The 22,549-nt window shown below is 43.7% G+C and overlaps 1 protein-coding gene across 1 annotated transcript; it reads right to left on the bottom strand.

Moving 5' to 3' along the window:
• Nucleotides 1–2,330: 2,330 nt before the first annotated feature.
• Nucleotides 2,331–16,425, bottom strand: ZBTB10 (zinc finger and BTB domain containing 10). Its single transcript, XM_069957435.1, has 5 exons — nucleotides 15,236–16,425; nucleotides 11,925–12,816; nucleotides 7,389–7,454; nucleotides 4,969–5,141; nucleotides 2,331–4,320 (listed from the first exon to the last, which is right to left on the bottom strand). Exons 1-5 carry the CDS (start codon nucleotides 15,887–15,889, stop codon nucleotides 3,922–3,924), a joined length of 2,184 nt encoding a protein of 727 aa, XP_069813536.1. The 5' UTR covers nucleotides 15,890–16,425; the 3' UTR covers nucleotides 2,331–3,921.
• Nucleotides 16,426–22,549: the final 6,124 nt, after the last annotated feature.

Here is a 22,549-nt window from a genome sequence, read left to right as displayed (position 1 = left end):
TCAGACCCACAAAAAGAGCATGTGATGCAGTGGTGTGAAGCCAGCCCTGCACCAAAAAGTATGTTTACCATTGATTGCCAACGCCAAAGAAGAAACCATTTCACCAATCCATTGGCAATATTTTTTTTTTGTCATTTAAAAGGGAAATAAACGCCACAACAATGCTGTAGTGTACCAAGTGTATATTTAAATTTACTGTATGCAATCTAACATCACATTTGGTCATAATTTATCGAATATACATAAATGATTGAAGTAATAAAAGAACTCATTTTCAATAGAATAGGATTTTGTGGGGGAAAAAAAAAAATACACAACAGAATTTAAAGCCAGGTCCAGGGTTCTAAGCTCCGAGTGAGTTTGCTCCTAATAAAAATGCAGATTTTTGTGAAATGTATATATTATATTTTTATATATATATATGTATATATTGACAGATCTATATGGAGCAAAATTATTTATACTATTTATAGGAGTCTACATGAGAAATAGAAAGGGGGGGGGGGGGATTAGACATACACTACTTACATATTCACAAAGCAGAACATAACTTTCACGTTTAAAATACTCTTTCTTCAGTAAACTAAATCTATTTTGGACCCCACCAGAAAAAAAAAAAAAAAAAAAAAAAAAAAGATATAGATATAATTAAAAAAAAAATATATACCAAATATTAACAAAACACATTGAACGTTTAGGAGGTATTAGAGAAAATATATTGATGGCAGAATCCTATTATAAGCCAGAGACCTTTACTCTAGGGGACACAATAAATATATTGCAATTTAGACAGCAATATTGAGACAGTGACATCCTAATGAACACTTCTGAAATATCTGTTGTCTGTCTAATATGCCTTACTTTATGGGGGGTTTATATTGTAGCTTATGTAAAAGGGAACTTCCCTTGTAGAGTCTGGATTTGGGTGAAATTTCATATGGATTGTAAGATTTATGGATTTATGAATAATGGGTACTTATGGCTGCAGCAACCGGTATAATATAGGTGTATGTCTGGAGACACAAAATAACGCTGAGCTGGAGTGATATAGGATAGCAAACTAGAGCGCACTAAATGGTACCCAACGATGACAGCAGCAAGGACCTAACAAAGACGAGGGATTAACGGGACTGTCTGGCACTACAAATATTTTTGTTGTATGGGCTTAGGCTGGCCTAAAAAAATACATAGGCAACCAGGCAGATACTGCACGTGTAATAGGGCCAGCAATCAGCCAATGAAAGAGTAAATGCCTGATTGCCCAATTTTGACATGCTTAAAGGGGTTGTCCAGCGAAAATCTTTTTCTTTCAAATAAACTGGTGTCAGAAAGTTATATAGATTTGTAATTTACTTCTATTAAAAATCTCAAGTCTTCCCATACTTATTAGCTGCTGTATGTCCTGCAGGAAGTGTTTTATTTTCAGTCTGACACAGTGCTCTCTGCTGACATCTCTGGCCATAACTGAAAATAAAACATTTCCTGCATGACATAGTAGCTACTAAATATGGGAAGACTGGAGATTTTTTTTAATGGAAGTAAATTACAAATCTATATAACCTTCTGACACCAGTTGGTTTGAAAGAAAAAGATTTTTGTTGGACAACCCCTTTAAATATCACCTGCCACACATAATTAAACATGTAATTCAATCTAGCGATCGTTCGTGCAGCCTTGGCCATAGTTTACTGAGCTGTGTAATAGGCTAAGTAGACGAACACTAATCAACACCAGCTGGGGCCATCTATATACTCGCCTGCACAATCCTTCTATCATCTCAACGGTACCGAGTCCCAATGCTATGTCTTCTCAGCCAACACTGGTGAATCAGTGACCAATCTCAGACAGTGATTGGCAGAGCAGGCATTTCCTGCAAGATGAAAGCAAGCAGTGCAGATCAGTAAGGACTGGACACAGTCAGTAAGGGATCAGGCGGGCAAGTATAATATTTTTTTACCTTAAGCCCATGCAAAAAGAAAAATCTGTGATACCAAACAACTCCTTTAATGCCATTTCCACCCAAAATTCAACTCTGAAATTCAGAGTTTCAGCACCAGGAGTATTTGTACAGAATCTGCAAACTGCTTGGCTGTATAGAAAAACCTCATGGTTTAGAAAAAAATAATAATCAAAAAGAAACACAAGATAGCGTGTAAGAAAACCGACTTCATTGTTCTTCTAGTAGATAGTCAATGCAATATTGCTCCCCAAAAATATATATATATAGAAAATAAATAATAGAACTGTAAAGATAATTGCAGTTTGTACACATCTGAAATCTCGACCTGACTTGATATTCCTATTAACAGAAAAAAGACAATCATAAAGCATTTATTTAACACATAAGATTTTTTTTTTTTATCTGAGCGACTAAGAATTGCCGGGCGCTCTACATAAAAACTTCAAACGGCTGTGACAATTCAGATTCAACCCATTATATAAAAACAGGAAATGTATACAGGGGGGAAACATATGACCACGTATCGGAGTTGTAGGCTAGCTTTAACTCTGGCTCATATCTGAAGGCTGCGGCACTTCTGGGTGATGGTATGGACAGGCTGGATGGGATCGGTATTCCTGCAGTCGGAGCGCCTGAATGGTTGTGCAATCTGACATTCATGGATGACAGGTACACATGAAATTCATCCCCTCCTGCCAGAATATTTTAACCATTTTTGGAAAAAATAGGACATGGCAAAGACTATTTCCTCATCTGAACGATTAGAAAATCGCCATCAAGACATTGGGAGAACTAAGGAGAGGGAAGAGAGTCTGCTTTTCAAAAACGTAAGTAAAAGGTAGAATTAATGGGAGGTGGGACTGAGCAATTGGCCAAGAGCTAAAGTCATACATATCATGAGAAAATATTGCCACGTTTAGTAGATGAGGATTATAAGAACCGGGAGCATCCTTTAGCTGGAGTCTACACTGCCTTGCTAGAAAAGATTACATTCAGCCATGTGTCGTGAAGAATCTTAACATTGATAATATAAAAAAGCAGCAATTCAGCAGCATGTCACTGAACAAAAAAAAAAAAAAAAAAAATTATATAAAACATCCTACAATCCAGAGTGACTTGCTGATCACCCCTGTTCAGTAATCCCTTTATATGCATAATGCTATGTAGACCGTTCTCCCAGCCGCACATGACCCAAAGACTTGTGACTTCAGCACTCGACTTGACCCGACTTCCAGGGACAGAGCAGTAACAAAAAAAATGGTGGCCACAAAAGACTTTACAGACAATAAATTAAATTTGATGAAAATCTGAATACAATTACAGTAAATTATACAAAAGAAAAAAAATAATTCTATGTAGCAGACACGAGATCTGACTACGAGCAGGGCGCCTTGCTTTCTCCTAGTCAATATTAATTACAAACCTCCCCCAGACCCGTCAGATATAGACCTGCAGTTTAGCTTAAAGCAGTGCGGCTGGATCCTTACAGTAAAATAAGGGTTAGCAATGCAAAAATAATAATTAAAAAAAAAAAAAAAAAAATGAACGTTGATTCATACCCTAGTAGTGTAAGGAACATCACATTCACACCTTGACTCATCTCTCCTCATACTAACAAAACATAACTGAGACACATATTAACATTACAATAGTAGTTTTTAGGCTCTGATAGGACCGACATAGCTATATCCTATAAATAAAAATACATTTCTTTGATAACTGATTGGAGATGTTAGGACCCAAACCAACCCAAATGGTTGTATTCTGTACAGTCCTGTGCAAATAAAAAAAAATAATAATTTTTTTTTGCTATAAGGCTTTGACCCTACAGTTTTCACAGCAACAACTATTGTCCAGCACAGTACCATGTTTTGCAAGCCTTTAGTCCAATAATGTTTCGACAATCAACGTGAACGTCCTGTCCAGCTGCAGCACCCTTGAGTTTAAATGTCCATAGGCAGTCAGTCATCTATCGTCATACAAACATCTCCTGACTCATCCCACCGCGGCTGAGGTTTCTGTCGCTCCCAATGTGAAGGATCGTTCTGCTCTCCCCAGCGTGAAGGGTCATTTTGCTCTGACCACCGAGAATGGTCATTCTGATCTTCTCCTTCATCAACTAGGTCATCATCCGCGTCCACTGTCTCCACAGGGTCATTGTCATCATACTCTTCATCCCTGGGGAAGTCTTGGTCTGTCACTTGCTCTACTCCAGCCTCCTGAAGGCCCGGCTGGGATTTATCCACACAGTCTACACATACTCCATAGCGTCTAGAACCATGCCGAATGCCAACGCTTGCTGCCAGCATGAAGATCTTTTTACATACCATGCATTTGTATTTCTTGTCTTTCTTATGCACCTAAACAAACAACAAGGGAAAAGTAGGTTAGACACGAGTTACATAGTTACAAAAGTCAACGTGCTGACTCAGCAAGGGACAGGATGTAAGTATGAGTATAAAGAGTGAAAATTAATGGTGATAGGATGCAATGCTGTAAGTTAAAGGGGTTTTCCAATGTTTTAAAAAAAAAAAAAAAAAAAAAAAACATGGCCACTTTCTTCCAGAAACAGCACCACTCTTGTCCAGTTTAAGTGTGGGTTTTGCAATTCAATTCCTTTAGAGTGAATGAAGCTGAATTGTAATACCACACACAACCTGAGGGCTGGGGTGGTGCTGTTATGCAAGAAAGTAGATGTGCTTTTCTATTCATGGATAACCCCTTTAACAGCTAGGTTCACAAATAGTATTTTGATCAGTATTTGTGCATCAGTAAGCCAAAGTGGAACAAACAGTGAGAAGTAGAATGGAAAGATTTGTTCCGTGTTTGGGGCCCACTCCTAGTTTTGGCTTACAAAAGAACTGATGCAAACTACTGAAGTATGAATGAGCTCGCCTTATAGAAGCAAGACAGGGAACAGAATACCAGCAAGCAGTAACCAAATACAGGTCAGATTTGTTATTTTAGCTTTAATTTAGCTGTAACCTGAAGTCTGAGGTGTAACATACCAGGGAATGTCTCTTGACGTGCTCTCTCCGAGTAAACAGCTTCCCACAGATATCACAGCTGAAAGATCTCACTCCTGTGTGAATGAGTAAGTGTCTTTTAAGTGTTCTTCTGTATTTTGCTACATAGTTGCAGTGAGGACATTTTAATTTGTTAAGCCCGGCCGTCGCGTCTCCTAAGGAAGAAGAAGACAAACTAAAATTTTAACTTTACAGAAACTATCCCAAGTCAAGATACCCCACAATGGTCAGCAATAGATCATAATAATGTAGCTCAGCTACAACCCCATCAAACCTTAGCCCCCTGCGTGATGCCCACCGCAGGGAAAATGTATTATAATGGTGGAAACTCATCCGTTGACAGTTCGCTGCATTAGGAGATGTTCATAAAAGGAGGCTCTCTGTCTTGGCACAATATTATTATGTTACTTTTGTAACTTGAGCAGAGCCCAGCCATAGTTCTACTCAAATAGGGGCACACAGATCTCTTATTCTCATGTGAGACTGTACCCCATGGAAGAGTAGCAAGCGTTTATAGTGGGACAGACCTTTTAAAAGTAACATTACACCTGAATAGAGATGAACGAACCTGGAGCATGCTCGAGTCGATCCGAGCCCGAACGATCGGTATTTGATTAGCGGTGGCTGCTGAACTTGGATAAAGCTCTAAGGTTGTCTGGAAAACCTGGATACAGCCAATCACTATATCCATGATTTCCACATAGCCTTAGGGCTTTATCCAACTTCAGCAGCCACCGCTAATCAAATGCCGAAAGTTTGGGTTCGGATGGACTCGAGCATGCTCCAGGTTTGTTCATCTCTACACCTGAACTATAACCGTGCTCAAGGTCTCCAATATAATGAATGATAAAATGAGGGCTGCAGTTCTTAAATGGTAGGTATTAAATGATTACCTGCCCCTGCACTTCTGGTCGCCTCTTTTTATGTAACTGTGCTTAGCGTGCCATAGAGACCGGACACTGCTGCAGTCAGTGATCGGCTGAGCCGGCAATTCCTGAGCACTTGTCTCCGAACCAAGGAGGAGAGAAGATAGGAACAGCCAAGGGCTGGAGCTAGGTAAGCATTTTTTTTTTTACACTATCGTCAGACTCCCCCTTTAACCCTATAATCTCTGTGATGAAGAAATATGTAGAAACCAACTTTGTGCGTAAGCCAGTTTAATATCGGCCACAACAGACCATCATGAAGGCCATGCTGAGAAATGTTCCTGTAGTACAAATGAGATTTTAGGCACTTTAGGTAAAGTCTCACTACAGTAGTTCTCTACCCAGTGTATTTAGTTTTTACTTTGCTCAAAATTAAAAAAAAAAAAACATAAAAAAAAAAAAAAAAGCAGATCTGTCAGTGAATCTATGCAAACACTTCAAAAGCAGAAAAGAGAATTTATGCCAAATCTGAAATGGTGAGATAGCGTGCAAAAATAAATAAATTAAAATTATTTATATTTACATATGTATGCAATAAATCACCGACTTTTTCACCGTTAACCTTGTGAGTGCCGTGGATTATCCATTTGCAAATATTTTTTTTCTTTTATTAATTTATTTTTGCACGATATCTCACCATTTCAGATTTGGCATAAATTCTCATAATATATATATATATATATATATATATATATATATATATATATATATATATATATATATATATATATATATATATATATATATATATATATACACACATACACAAGCACACACAATATATATTATATTGCACAGATCAGTCACAGCCCATTCACAATTGCCCATCAAACAAAGTGAGTAGAAAAATTAAAAATTATTAGTCTGCCCCAAAAAAACAACATGAAAAATTATGTGCAACCTCAGTTTACAGTCACAACCATCCATTAGCAAAAGATAACATCCCCCTTTATTTTTGGCTACCTGATCTGACCATACACTAACACAGCCATCTATGCTGACCCTCCATTACACATGCATGCTCAGCTGAGGGTGCATGTGTTCTAAACAGGGAGAGGGAAGTAAGCTAATGCAAGACTCTTCTGGCAGCAGCTTATCCCTCCCAGAAACAAAAGGATCAGGCATGTGAAATCCAATATGCCCAATCCACAGACTAAACTCTACAGGACTACCTGCATTTATTATGATGTGGTAAGCTCGGGAACAGTTATAACACTATGCTGCTGAGCTGGAACAGCAGTGTACTGTTGTGTATTATAATGAATTATGATGCATAGAGTCCTGATAGAGGTGGAGGGTACGGTCTGCGATATATAGCCAGCTTATGGAGCGTACATCACGGCTGTGAGAATCTGGCCTAAATCTCTGCTTTAGCATGAGTTACCATTAGGGCTCCAATTGAGACTATGGAAGGTTGTATAGTGGAGGTAACTTTACTGACAGGTAAAACAAAGTGATGAGACACGGATACATTACCATTTTCCCACGTTTCCCTTTGCCACGTCTCCGGGAACATACTGAACTTAAATTCATTTGAGGTCCCTAAGGGGGGGGAAAAAAAGAACCAACATTGTAATTTTTTTTTCTTTTGTCTTTTACATCACGGCAAGTGCGAAAATTAGCTACAACAACATTTAGGGTGCTAACACACACGACCAATGCACAGCAGATCAGATGGTGCAGATTTGATGCTGTGTATCTGCAGAAGAAAATTCACTGCGATATGGTGTGTGTGAGGCTACCCTTAATGTAACGCCAGCTGATGGCAGTCTATGGTATAGCACCTTTTCTGACAACCCTGTAGCATTGTGCTGGGTGTGCATAAAAGAGAGCGGCGTATTTATGAAAGGTTATGCCAAGAAATTTAGAACTCAAATTGTTATTAACAAGTAGAAGGATGAAAACAGCAAATTATTTTGGGAAATGGAGCCGGTACTTAGAAAGTCTGCCTTTGTGTGTAAGTAGTCTGGCTGGATCTCAGGTTACATACATAATGGAGGGCGAGGCGTCACCTCCGTGTACCGAGCCCCCAGGTGTGCGCCCTTATACTGTGTAATTATAACGGCCGACTGCTAACAAAGCAACGAGAACAATATAAACTCCAGGGCCAATTATATCAAGGATGGGAATAAATCTCACACTACACTATATAAGAACAGAACACGATGCAGGAAATCATCAAAATGCATGTAAAAGGCCAAAGACAAAATTGGTATTACGTAAAGCACGGTGCATTGCAACACACATTTTTCTCACCTACTAATAAGTCGGAGTACCAAATAGTGTAATATGGAGGCATTTATGCATCTATACCACAGCCGCCAGTCTGATGACCTGTACTGTGATAATTATGCAATATCAGTATTATGCTAATGTGACCATCTATCATTATCAGCAAATGCTTTGCTAGTAATATGCTACCCCCCACTTCCTCAGAAACCAGGGCTGGCCCACCACTTCCCCCCCATGTCCTCCCCTGTAACACGCTCCTGGGTTGCACCCTTTGCAATCGATCTCTGGTAACAGAAGAGCAGCACACATCACTGTCACTATATGGCACCTGCTTTGTGCTTCCTTCTGCTGAGAGATATGGACGCACGTTTACATTTCCTTGCAGAAGCCACAGGACAAAGCTCCATATATTCTATATAGAATAGAGGCTGATGGACTAGTAAAGGGGCACAGGGCCAGTCCAGCTAGTTTCTACTGGAGTAATAACCCAAAGCAAGATGATGAAGCTTCAAAATGCTATGTACAGTAAAAAAAAAAAAAAAAAAAAAAAAAAAAAAAAAAAGAAGAAGCGACAGCCTCTTTAGGAAAGATGGAGCCAAACACAGGAAGTCATCAACGCTTCCGAGCAACGCAGTGGAAATATCACAACATCACACATGGAAAGCACACAGGAGAAAGGCTTATTAGGCAGCAGACAATACAAATGTATCCGACCTTTTTTTTTTTTTTTTTTTTTGCCTGATCCAGATACAATGGGCAGAACATGACACACATACTAGAGAATAAGCAACAAAGAAGTGTTTAAAGGGGAAGACCGCCTAAACCAATCGCATAGAATGGATTCACTAACCCGAATTGGATTAGGTGGAAATCCAATTTATAGCCATGGGTGCCTAGACACTTGCCTGCCATGTTTTCACACAATCCTCTACATCTACGCCTATAAAGAAACCCCTCTAATGCCACATAATTTTACCCCAGATCTGGACAGATCTCAAAAGAAAGGCAAAACAAAGTGCACTGCTGGAAGATCAGCTCTGTTTTCTCTTGAGGCCTACTCGTATTGCTAAAACTATCACCACAAACTAAGTGCCTCCTGAAAACATCTGCCCTCTACCAGGTAGCACATTATACCTCCTTTCACTGTTCATCAACCCGTGGCCCCTCCAGCTGTTGCAAAACTACAACTCCCATGATGCCCCGACAGCCCCTATACCCAGACGACTGCTGCAGGAAAACAGTGGTCTCAATGTACAGCACCAAACCCCAGGGGGGAGGTGAAATAGCAATTATCTCCAGCATTCATATGGGTATAGGGGCCCATCAAGACTACAACTACGGTAACCGTAGAACAACAAAGAGTGCTGCTGGGGGATTTATCAGGGGAGTTAAAGGGCATTCACTGTAAGATGGTCTTCCTCCAAACTATCCTGGAGTAAAAGGTATATTGGTGCATATTCTGGTTGTATGTGCATCAGAAAAGGAAATAATGTATACTCGCTAAGAGTAGACGTAGATTATCCCACCCATAGTGTACATCTACCAGGTTGTGGCCCAATCCCATGCAGTTAGTGAAAGAAGATGCATAAAAGGTAGGGTGCATGAAGGCAACGATGCCCCTTTCAGCGAGGGTCCTGCATGGCACTGCTCTTGTGATGCAAGACATCGTCACCTTCATCCACCCCCTCCCTGGCCATAGCAACCCTTTAAATCTTAATGATGACAGATTTCATCTACAGGTTACCTTGCATGAACTCCCTTGGGTATATGTTGTGTGCCAACATACCCTAAAGCTGAACACATACAACAAACCACAAGCTCTTAGGAGAAGTGAGATATATTTGTTTTAAAGGGGTTATCCAGCGCTACAAAAACATGGCCACTTTTCCCCCTCTCTCGTCTCTAGATGGGTGGAGTTTCAAACTCTGTTCCATTGATGTAAATGGAACTTAATTGCAAACCGCACCTGAACTGGAGACGAGAGGGGCAAAAGTGGCCATGTTTTTGTAGCGCTGGATAACCCCTTTAAGGTGGTATTCCCATTTCAAGCAGTCATCCTCTATCTCTACAGACACTGGCTTTTCCTGTGTTGGTTTAACTCCAGGTTTTGTGAAACCAGCCTATATAGATCTATACCGAGAAGGGACCATGTCCTAAAACGTGCCAATTTTATTAATGGTGCTCACCACAATTTTGGAGCACAACGCTGGTTTAAAGTAAGCCACCCAAGAGGAGAGAGACAAGTGTCCACAACAAAACGAAACCACGTTAAGCTTTGTGCCAATAGGGTTATATCTGTATTACACACTAGGCAAACTTTGCTGCTTCTCATTAAGAAAACCTTACTTTGCCTCAAAGCCTTGACTTATTACTACACCAGCTATTAGACAAGTCATTTACCACTCCATACACAAAGCTGCTAATAAAACCTTGCTGACCACTGATCTCAGCTCTGCAGACTGATGTAGTGTATATGGTTGGACAGATACGTATGCATTAGTTTTCTCTCAGCAAAAGACATGGGGGGGCATTTATTAAGTCCAGCGTTTTTTACGCCGGACTTAAAAATGCCCCGCAGCTCCGGCGCTACGGAGATTTATGTAGAGGCGGACTGCCTCTACATAAATCCCATGTGCGCACCGCCGAAAACCTACGCCAGCTGAGGACTGGAGTAGGTTTTCGGCGTATATTTGGGCGGAACGGATGGTAAATCGCGCGGATTCTGAGTCCCCGCCCTCCGTTCCGCCCACTACACGCCCCCTTTCTGCCCCCCTGGCGTACTCGGCGGAAAGTGCCGATTTGCAAATATTTTATTCGCAAATCGGCCATTTGCGTATAAAATAATACGCAAATCGGCACTTTCCGACGAAAATCATCCGTTCGCAGGATGATACATGTGGCCCTTGGTGTTCTGGTATATCCTCTTCCGAGAGCAGGTACCTAATGTATATGTCTCACACCAAGTTGCAGCAATGTGTCCTGCTGCTTTCAAAGAGCTCTGCTAATAATCCGCTATGGGCCAGCTCAGCAGTACTCGGACGTCTCCTGCCAATCCTTTGTTTCTTCAGATATAAGTGGTGCCAGATGGGTCTCAAACCACTTTTCCCTGTCCCTAGAAATAAGAGGTCTCTTCAGCGATACCAAACTGGCATGACAGAAGAGACTGTTCAGCCAACACTCATCCTGCGTCTACGGCCAAATCTACCGAAGTAAGAAGGTCAGCACCAAATATACCTAATGTTTGAGATTTTGCACGTCTAGTAAGTGTGTGAGACAGCAAGTCTTATTCCTCAAGGAAGCGGCTATGGATGACTCTTCCTGCTTTGATGAAACTCCTACCTGTGGTTCAATCCCTAGGGCATGGGTGTCACACTGCGCCCCCCCCAGATGTTACAAAACTACAAATCCCATCGTGCCTGGACAGCCAAAGCTTTAGCTGTACATGCATGATGGGAATTGCAGTTTTGCAACAGTTGGGGGGTTGCAGTGTGACACCCCTGCCCTAGATGGGATATCAACCTCAATAAATAACTAAAATCATGTAGATGGAGGCAAAAATAAAAAAAAAGACATTACAATGGATCTGTGGTACGAGCCACATGTATAATGTGCAGGAAAAATCCACAAATTAACATGCTGTGGTTATAAAAACCTGCACTGCATGGTAAGATGTGGAGATTTTACAAGTCTCATCCATGAGCACAGTTCCATAACCCACTGTACATGTAGCCATAATACAAAACTCCTCCCAAGCACACAAGCTGGGAGGGAATGACCCACCTGCTGCATCCTGGAAGCATTGCACATCCTCCTCTTGGTAAGGGACAGGCTGCTGCAGCATTGTGTTACCGTCTACCTGAAGTTCACTATTTGGAGGGATGTTATAAACAAATCTCTTTGTGGTTTGGTTTTTCCTCCTTTGCTTGCTAGCCTCTTGCACGCCTACTGAGTTAGAAGCCATATCGTTCCATACAAACACCTTTCCCTGAGCTGGGGGCTCAATTTCCGTAACCTCGGGAGAACTATCCTGAATCCATGTTGAATCATTGGCCTGGAAGTTTTCGGTAGAGGTATCTTCCACACTAAACCCTTCTGTCTCTAGCTTTACATTGGTTGCTAAATTGGTAAGGTTACGGGTGGCCCAGAAGCTGGCGGATTTCTGTTCCCGGGAAGCATTTCCCTCGCTGTTCTTCCTTTTGTTATAGCTGACAACAACAGACTCCGGTGCTTCAGACTTTATGCTTATATTCAAGGCATCTTTGATGAAATTGCGACAGGACTGCACTACCTCGGTCATCTGTAGATAGCTGGCCACGGTCATCACCTCTATGGCGTTTTGGCTTGTAAGTACAAGGTTACCAGAATACATGAAGTCTAAGATGACTGAAAACCCGTGAACGGCGACAACGTCCAAGTACGTAACAGTGGTTTGGTCACGGCTGTCTTTGTTTGTGAAACAGTATAAGGTTTTAAAAAAGCGGCTGCCTGCAACCAGGATGTTCTTGTGAGCACGGAAAACCTTGCCATTTACCACGATGTTGACATCGCAGAGAATGCCCTTCTTCCTCTGGTCGTTGAGTTCCTGCAGAAGCTGGTAACAGTAGGAATTCTCATTTGGCTTTATACTATAGTCACTGTAGGATTCTGGCACTTCCTGTTTTAATTCAGGCTCCTGCAAAGAAATAGAAAAGAGATTTTTACTGTCTTTTTTTTCAATGGTGACAACATTTTTTTAATTATTTCTAGTTACATAAGAGATTTACCGTCCACTAATGACTGTGACAATATTCCCTATAAGACGTCTGCACATGATTATGGTCTAGGATATTGTCCCTGAACATGGGGCAGAACTACAACTCCCAGCATGCTATGACAGTGTGGGGTATAGTGGTCTCAGATAACACCAATAACAGGGAATAACACAATAGCCCACATAAAACATCAGCTGGTCCCCAGATAAACTAATGAAAGCGGTCTGTAGTCATTTTACATCTGGGATGGGGAACCTTCGGCCCTCCAGCTGTTGCAAAACTACAATTCCCATCATGCCTGGGCAGCCAAAGCTTTAGCTTTGGCTGCCCAGGCATGATGGGAATTGTAGTTTTGCAACAGCTGGAGGGCCGAAGGTTCCCCATCCCTGTTTTACATAAACAGTTACACCATAAGTTACACCCCCTGGTTGCCCTCCTAGGCACGCTCAGACCAGCAGCACAGGCTCTATTACAAGGGAGATAGGCCGCTGTACCGCACGTGTCATGCAATTGTTGATTTGTTCAGTTGACACCAAGAAACAGCAAATAAAAGGTGGTTTTCCCACCTACACGATGACGCTGAAATCTAGCCATTGTTACAGGTGGATGTGGCTGAGGGTCTTGGTGTGGGCAGCACGTGGTAGCCATAAAGTCTCAGGCAAGTCGCCTTATAACTCACTTCTATAAGGCTACACGCGTGAAATGAACGCTAATGTCACATTACAAAACCACCGTATCCAGTGATTATCAATATGGTCACAATGTAACACGATGTGACTGGAACATGGCATGGAATCAGACACTGGTGGAGTTTGGATCACAGGTCCAACTCACACAAGGCGTTGCCAGCGCTGACCTCAATGCAAGTTGAACGCTTGTGACCTTTGTGATTTCTTTTTTTTTTTATTTTATCGGAAAATCACAATTGTAATAAAGTCATGCAACAGAAAATTGCAATAAACACTTTGGTTGCGCCTTCTGCCGGAGGTCAATGGGCGGCTAAAGTTGTATTCTTTAGGGTCAGTCTTCTCATGTAGCAGGCTGCATCCTGACCCCACTGACAACCATCAGATGCAACGTTGTCATGTGACACTGTCCCATGCCATATAGCCCTAACCTTCAGGCTAATACTACAACTACAGGGTGGCTTTTGGCCACAACATGGCAAAAAAAAAAAAGAAAAAAAAAAAAAGGTAGTATCACACTGCTACATTACAGCTAATGAAAATAAATAGTGCCGCACACAACAGTTGCCAGGACCCCATTTATGCTCATTAGCTACAACGAAGCAGCGCAACACGTCCGTCTCCACGTTACGGCAAAGTCACCACGTACACCAAGACGGCGGCAGACACATCCGCCTGTAAAGACTCCTACAATGTGGTGGCCCATATGAATCACTGGTCATTGAAAGCAAAGCTGTGCAACTATATTACATGTTGTATCACAAGAACAACACTACCAAGGTGTGACCCTGAAAAAAGACATGCGGTGGACATTATATTATTATATAACGGTATATTGCTGTCATAATAGTGTGAGGCCACAATGCTGGGAGCCTGCACCTGCGTCCCTGTCATACTGGCAGCACATGGGCTCTATACACAAGGGTTTGCTTACAGTGAATGGAAACAACAGTAACACTGATCTGTGCAGGCTTCCCTATGGCTCTCTGGTTGTTAGCTGCCAGGGCATGCTGGGAGTTGTAGTTTAGCAACAACTGGAGAGCCCACAGGATTAGGAAAGTTTACCAGGGAGGCTTTGGCAAAACTACAATTCCCATCATGCCTAGACAGCCAAAGCTTCGCTTTGGCTGTCTAGGCATGATGGGAATTGTAGTTTTGCCACCGCTGGAGGGCCAAGGTTCCCTGCATTATTACACCAAGCTTTATTTCCTTACACTGTCACAAAACATTGAGATTGTAAAACGAAGCCTGATCTGCCTGTGCTGTCAGGAGCTGCTGGGAGTTGTAGTTCTGCAGGCTACCCCTGACACGTGACCTGCTCGGGGCAGCAGCAGCAGCAGTCACAGCCATCGGGGTGCAGCCACGTAGCCACCACCCAGGGCCCGAGGCGGCGCCCACCACCTGAGGACAGCAGGGGAGGGGGGTACAGGAAGGGGAGCCGACTTCCGGCCCTGGGCCCCTCTTGGAGAATGTAGGTCACCCCCCCCCCCCCCCTCCTATAATCGGCTTACCCTCAGGGTGGGGTGCAGATCACAGCTCCAAGGACAGGCACACGTGACCACAATGTTTAGAATCGGGGAGCCGCCGCCATTACTACCCTGGGGGAGGGGGACTACACCTCCCAGCGTGCCCTGAGAACAAAGGGGTGACTGACCTGAGCGGCGGGGTCGTTGAGGCGGTGCTCGGCCGCCTGGCAGTGGCGCACCAGCAGGGCCCGCTTGTAGTTGCGGGTGCCCTTGGCCAGCTCGTCGTGCTGCTGTCCGGCCGCCTCCTTGTGGCACCAGGCGCAGGACATGAGGCCGGTCTCCTGGCAGAAGCGCAGCCACGGGAACTCGTGCAGCCAGGAGCCCTGGAAGGAGCAGTGCAGGCTGGGCAGCAGGCTGCGGCCGGCGGGGAGGAGGCCATAGCGGCGGGGCCCGTCTCCCTGGATGGCGCAGTCCTCGTCCTCCGGGGCTGCCCCCTGCTCCCCGCCGCGGCTCTCCTCCTCCTCGTCTTCTTCCTCCTCTTCGTCGTCGTCATCCTCGCTGCTGTCCCCGGCCACGCTCTGCCGGGTCTCCCCCGGATAGGCCTCGTTCTCCTCGTCGTCGTCGTCCAGCAGGCCCTCGGGCTCCAGCTCCACTTCCACCTCCTCCTCGTCCCCGTTGCCGCCGCCGTTGATCTGCCGGCCGAGCGCCCAGGCCGAGGCCTCGTCCACCGCGGGCAGCAGCCCCGAGCTGACGCCATTGTTGTTGTTATTGTTCCCGGGGGCGGCCAGGCCTGCTCCTCCTCCGCCGCGGAAGGCCAGGGTCCTGCGGTTCATCTCCGCCATGTCCGCGCCGCTCTCTCACACACACACAGTCCCGTGGGGGGACCCGCCGCCTCCCCCGGTACTAGACGTGACGTGCCCGCTGTGGTGGCCGCCGCCGGAGCCGCGGGGGATTCTGGGTAGCACCGCCGCTCGCACGCTCCGGCTCCCCTGCGCTCGCTGTCCTCCTCCGCCGCCGCCGCCGGGTGTAGATGGCGCCCACAAAACGCCGCGTCTCCTCCTGCACGGCCGAGGTCGAATGGCAAATGAACAACGGACTGCGCCCACAATGCACCGGGGCGCTGTCCGGAGAGGGGGAGTCAGGGGGGCGGGTGAGGTGGGGGTGGGGGAGCAGCTGAGGGAGGGGAGGCCTCTACACACAGCGCTCTGCGCGGCCTCACCCCACTAGCAGGAGGCCGCCAGCGCTCCGCCACCCCGCACCCCGCCGCGCTGTCACCGCCTGTCACCTCCATTACCTGCGGCAGGTGCTGCCCCCCTGTCACCGCCGGGACACCGACACCGCACGGCTGCCTGTCACGTATCTACAGGAGGAGCGCTGCACTGGCTGATAACAGGGAGCAATGGCTGCCACACAGCCGGGATCCCCGCACCGCCTCACTCCATTCTGTACACATATATATATATATTATATATATAATGTATATAGGAAGAGACTGGCTGTTGCCCAGAGTAACAACTCATCAGCCAATTACAGCTCAGCTTTATTTCTAACTGCACTGTGAAAGCAGCGCTGTGATTGGTTGCTATGGATCATAAGGACAGGTCTGATTTATTTATCTGTTGTCCATAGCAACCGACCCCAGCACAGATTTCATTCATTGAGCTGCTCTGTGATTGGTTGCTATAGGCAACAAAGGGGATTGAGCTTAGGTGCCTACAAGTAAAGCCAAGTCATAGTAACCAATCACAGTGCAGATTTCATATTCTGCCAGGGATATAATGAAAGCTGTGCTCTGATTGGTTGCTTAGGCAGCATAATCCATATACTATAAGCAGAGGTATAACTAGTAGCTCCAGGCCCCTGTATAAATTCCCATCTCAGCTTGTTATTCCCTACTCCACTCCACTGATCCAAAGAACCTGAAGAGAGTGTACCATGGCAGTCTACCCTCCATTCATTCTTTATGGGGTCACAGAACACTCGCTGAACTTTGGCGCCCTATAGAGAATGGAGCGTAGGTCCGCTTAGCACGCCATTTCAATTGTATGATCAGCATGTTATCCCTTGTATTATTGATAGGGGGCAACAAGCAGAGATGGGAATGACCCTTAAATTGATCACTCTGACCACCATGTCCCACTTATATTAGTGGTGTCCTCTTATATGGTAAAGGGGCCTTGCAGCCCCCATAGGCACCTGGTCCAGGTATGACTGCTACCTCCACCCACCCTGGAGTTACAGCCCTGACTATAAGGCAGTTGTTAGCATCATTGCTTTTAGGGTCCTGTTACACGGAGCGATTTTCAACGATAAAACGAGATTGTTTATCATTAACCTGAAATTGTTCACTATATTAGAACGATGGTCGTTATTGTGATCGTTACTACGATCGTTTATTCCTTCTGATCCCAGCAAAACAATGAACAATGGGCAATTACACCGAACGATTAGTGAAAAAACGCAGAACTTGAGCGAACGAATGTGGAATTACAGTTAACAATTAACGATAATTTTAGGTTCAGATCTAGATCAATGACATACGAACGATTTTTCAATCGTTGCCTGCAATTACACAGACAGATTATCGTTTAAATTTGAACGATATAACAATTTTTCACACGATAATCGTCCCGTGTAATAGGGCCCTAACTCCTAGTTTTAGCTACACATACCGACCAGCGTGACCGTAACCTAAAGCTTATTACCCCATGTTCATGTACTGTGGGGCGCTGCCTCCACTGCTGTATATCCTTGGATAAGAAGAGTCAGGATCTCAGAACACATATCTGTAAGGATCCCAGTATATATAGTTTATATATAATAATATCAGTCCAGCTATTGGCTGCATACAGTACATTGTGCATGTGACCTCTCGTACAATAGCTTTTCTGTGTTACAGTCCCAGCGAGTAATCAATGACGACAAGAAAACTCGTAAGCAACTTCCCAATATATTATGACTAATGGAATTCATCTGGATTGGTCGGAGCCGATCTACACATAGTAACGTATGAGATATTCCTGTGTATGAGCACATCCAGAATGGCTCATCGCTTTGCCCAGGGAGAAGGAGACCAGCCGCTGTCAGACACCTGCTTGGCTTCTAGCACAGGGGTAGGGAATCTTGTCCCTCCAGCTGTTGCAAAACTACAATTCCCATCATGCCTGGACAGTCAACGCCTTAGTAGAACAAAAGAATGGGGCACATTCATATGATTTCAAAGAAGACTGTGGGGTACAGTGCTACCTCTGTGTGCCTCCAATACCTGCGTAGGCACAATATGACGCTATGGCAATGGATAAGGATTACATACTATTGGCTGTGTTCACACCATTTTTGAACAATTATACAATAGCATCTTCTGTTAAAGGGGTTTTCCAGGATGAGAAAAAAAACATGTCTGCTCTCATATAGAAATGGCACCACTGTTGTCCTCAGTTTGGGTGTGGTATTGCAGCTCAGTTCTATTAACGTGAATAGAGCTGTGTTGTAATTCCATCCTTAACCTGTGGACAGGGTTGGCACTGTAGAAAGTATCTGTATTTTTCTAGTCCTGGATAACCCCTTTAAATGGTTCACAAAAAATTCAATGTGCCGTTGGAGAGTTTCAGTCAATTTTTTTCACATATTTTTTAGACTAAAATTACAGACAAAAAGTTAGATTTATAAAACATGGTGTAAAGTGAAACTGGCTCAGTTGCCCCTAGCAACCAATCAGATTCCGCCTTTCATTTTCCAAAGAGTCTGTGAGGAATGAATGGGGGAATCTGATTGGTTGCTAGGGGCAACTGAGCCAGTTTCACTTTACACCATGTTTGATAAATCTCCCCCAAAATAACCATGTGTGAATGCAACCATATAGAGAGCTATAGAGTTTAGATTATAGGGATATTCACTTTGCAGAAAGACATTTTTACCATCAGCATAGGAAGATATTTTTTTGCTCAGTAACAATAGTTCGGCCATAGCTCCCTGTAGACATTACATCAGTGCTGGCAGGATTGGCCGACCATATATTGTGTATTGGGGGCCTCCCATCCTTCCCAGAGCAGCAGACATTTGGGGGATGGGGCGCAGAATGGACAAGGATAAGGCATGTTGGATTTCAACTACTTGATCCTTTCTTGTAGTAGGAGATAAGCAGCTGTCAGAAGGAGCTTGTCTCCCTCCCCCCATTGAAATAAACATGGTTGGCTGAGCAGAGCATGCACGTTTATAAGGGGGTCGGGGGAGATAGCTGGAAGCTGATGTCAGCTATTTCATGCCCTGCTCACACTACCACTGTGGCTTCCATCATCAACGGGATCTACAACGTTCTGACAGTTTTGTCATATTATACAATTGACTTATAAAGGTGTCTGTCATGAGGGGAACATACCGCTGCTCGCTGCACTGGTCTCCCAGTGAAATATGATTGAATTTCTGATTGAGATGTGAACACATCCCTATGTACATGGCCGATTTATGCAGCTTTGTGATGGTTGATTCATTTATTTCTTTTATTAGATAATCTGCTGTAGGACAATGAAGTCTGGGTAGAGATGAGCGCAAATCGAGCATGCTGTAGTCCGATCGTTTGCCTTGTTTTCCTGGACTCCCCGGGGCTGAATCCAACCTCTCCAGCCACTGGTACAATCGTAATATTGTTTAAATTTAAGCAATAATCTTTCGGTGTATATGCAGGCAGTGATCAAATGACTAACGAGAAGTTGTTCTTATATCGTTGATCGCATCTTTTAAGCTGACCATAAAATCGTCGTTTATCGTTCGCAAATCGTTCAAAAAGCATGATGGTTTAGGACTTCCTACTACAAATTATATTGGCTAAAAGAGAATAATGAAGCAAAAAAGGCCAAAAGTTTGGCAGGAATCGGACAGGTACGAAATAACGTTTAATTACAATAAAACCTAGGCGGCGTCTATATTCATCCACGTATTCTGTTGACGCCCATCGGAGGAGGTGCGACAAGATACGTGATACCTCTGAAGTCATATAAATTTTCCTAAAAAGGCGTGCTCTTCACCTACTTGAATAATAATCTCTAGGTGTAGTAACTCAGGAGCGAAAGATAACCCAGGACAGGATGAACGCAATGACAATCGTAAGTAACGACTCGTTCCGTGTGTTTGGGTGAACGATTTCAGGTCGTTAGATAAAGCGATCTTTTGCAACGGTTCGTTAATTGGAAAAAACAAAAAATCGCCACGTCTAACGGGACCACTACTCTCCTCCGTCCTGAGCCTGGTCTTCATCAGCCATGCTTCATGCTTGTATACATAGAGATCTGGGATCTGGATAGAATGTTGGGTCTCAGGCGGGTTTGAATACATTTTAATGTCTGGTCTGGGGTCTGGAATATTGCAAAAAATCACTGAAAACTCTCAGCCCCTGGCATTGTATTATGGGGGTCTTATTTCCTAATCACACACAAGGAAGTGCAGTAGAATCCCATTGGTAGTATGGGAGCCATGTTACATCTGTGCACAAAGGACGTGTTGTAGTCCCAGGTGTATACAGGAAGAGGGGCTCAAGCTGAACTTTAGACCCAGAGCCATGAGTTTTTGGCTATGCATTTTTGCTTTTTCTAGACAAACAAAAACAATAGATAAAAGACAAAAAAGAAAACCAGCTGATATTTTTTTCTTGAGAGAGGAGGAAACTTGTTCTCTGGAAAAATGGAGCACAAAGGGCGCGTGAAGCCAGTAGTCCATTCATTCGCTAAGGGGTTTCTGATCATTGGAGAACTCAGCACTCCACAGTGCTTAGAAGTTCTTGGCTAGGCATTCATGTGTTCTGAATGGAAAGAGAAGGGCTAGGGGTCCATTTACACAGACAGATTATTTGACAGATTATCTGCCAAAGATTTGAAGCCAAAGCCTGGAACGGATTTGAAAAGTTAAAAAATCTCAGGCTTTCTTTTATGACCTGATCTCTGTTTACAGTTTGTTCCTGGCTTTGGCTTCAAATCTTTGTCAGATAATCTATCAGATAATCTTTCTGTGTAAATGGACCCTTATGGCCCTATTCCACAGGCCGTCTAGAGGAGCAAACGAGCGCTCAGCGCTCATTTACCCCTTGTTCCCCGCTCGCTGCCGCCGCTATTCAACGCGGCTGCAGCGAGCGGGTGAGTGCGGGAGGGGCGGCGGGGGGCTGCCCGGGTGATCGCTGATCGTCCGGGCAGCCCATAGGATACAGCAGCGTCTGCTGCCGATGCTCCTATTCAACGGAGCGACAGCAGCAGATCGCTGCTATATCAGTAGCTTGTTTTTCAACATGTTGAAAAACAAGCGAATGCAACGGTCAGCTGACATGAACGATGTCGGCTGATCGTTGCACTCTTGCACGGGACGATTATCGTTCGTAGCGGAATAGAGCCTTTAGAGTTAGACAAAGCGAACAACTAACAATAAACAATCGCAAGTGAGATTATTTATCGTTAACCTGAAATTGTTCACCATATTACACAAACAGTTGTTTGTTATGATCGTTACTACAATCGTTTACTCCATCTGATCCCAGTAAAAGAAGGAACGATGTGTAATTATACTGAACGATTAGTGAACAAATGTAAATCTAAATTAACGACACACAAATGATTTTTTAATCGTTGCCTGCAATTACACAGGATGATTATCTTTTAAAGTTCCTGTGTATGGGGAGGATGGGCAGAGGACAGAAGAGATTATTGAAGGGGTATGGCCACCTTAAGAGACTCACACTCTACATCCTACCATAGAACGTACCTTAAATACAAATCCCTGGTATTGTGCCCTTATGGTGATACCATATGATTAGCAGGAACTGACCGAATGGCCTATCATTAGGATAAGCTATAAATGAGTGTAGGACCTGCTGAACCATAAGATACCATGAGAACATCTGCATGCCAAGAGAGGTTAATCTAATACATGAGTACAGGTAGAAGAGTCATCTATATTTGAAAGAAAACCTATTCATAGGTAACAGGGACAGGCTTCCATATTACAATCATCGAGACTCTAAAACGCTGCCTCATTTTGTATACATGTAAATGTGTTTCTCGCATTCATCTTGTTCACAATCTTTAAGGCGGCACCAGAAGTGAAGATTCACAGAGCCCCAATGCCAGTAAGCAATATTTTACTTTTCTCGATTTAAGGACATTCCAAGTCTTTAAGTGCTTTTGTTCTAAATCCATTGCTTTCAGCCTTTAGCTGACTTCTGTTTTTTTTTTTTTAAACTATATTAAATACTGTATCCTTTCAGATAAAATAATGCCATCTGGAACAAGGAGCGCACACTTTGCAAGTAATAAAAGCGATTTACGGAAGAGTTGCCAAGTCACTGGTTCTGTTAGCTATAGAGAATAGTGCCAAATCCTAGCTACATCCTTTTCAGTAATAAGCAGGATGGGCTGTGAGGTTTATGGGTCAAACATTTTAATTGAAGGAGAGAGGATAATAGATAGTAATTCCATAGTAGATAGTAATATAATCTTATTTTTGCCAATATCTAGAGAACA

Source organism: Dendropsophus ebraccatus, chromosome 2 (assembly GCF_027789765.1).
Source record: "Dendropsophus ebraccatus isolate aDenEbr1 chromosome 2, aDenEbr1.pat, whole genome shotgun sequence".
In the NCBI taxonomy this organism is placed as follows: domain Eukaryota; kingdom Metazoa; phylum Chordata; class Amphibia; order Anura; family Hylidae; genus Dendropsophus; species Dendropsophus ebraccatus.
Note: the sequence above shows the minus strand (reverse complement) of the source record. Positions and strands in the feature narration are given on the sequence as shown.

What these genes read in the sequence shown, in the direction of transcription:
- ZBTB10 (XM_069957435.1), bottom strand. Translation starts at nt 15,889, where the DNA reads ATGGCGGAGATGAACCGCAGGACCCTGGCCTTCCGCGGCGGAGGAGGA. An exon ending in ATGCTTCCAGGATGCAGCAG is followed by an intron (nt 7,455 to 11,924) that starts GTGGGTCATTCC and finishes CCCCCCCCTTAG; the next exon opens with GGACCTCAAATGAATTTAAG. An exon ending in ACGTCAAGAGACATTCCCTG is followed by an intron (nt 4,321 to 4,968) that starts GTATGTTACACC and finishes TTGTTTGTTTAG; the next exon opens with GTGCATAAGAAAGACAAGAA.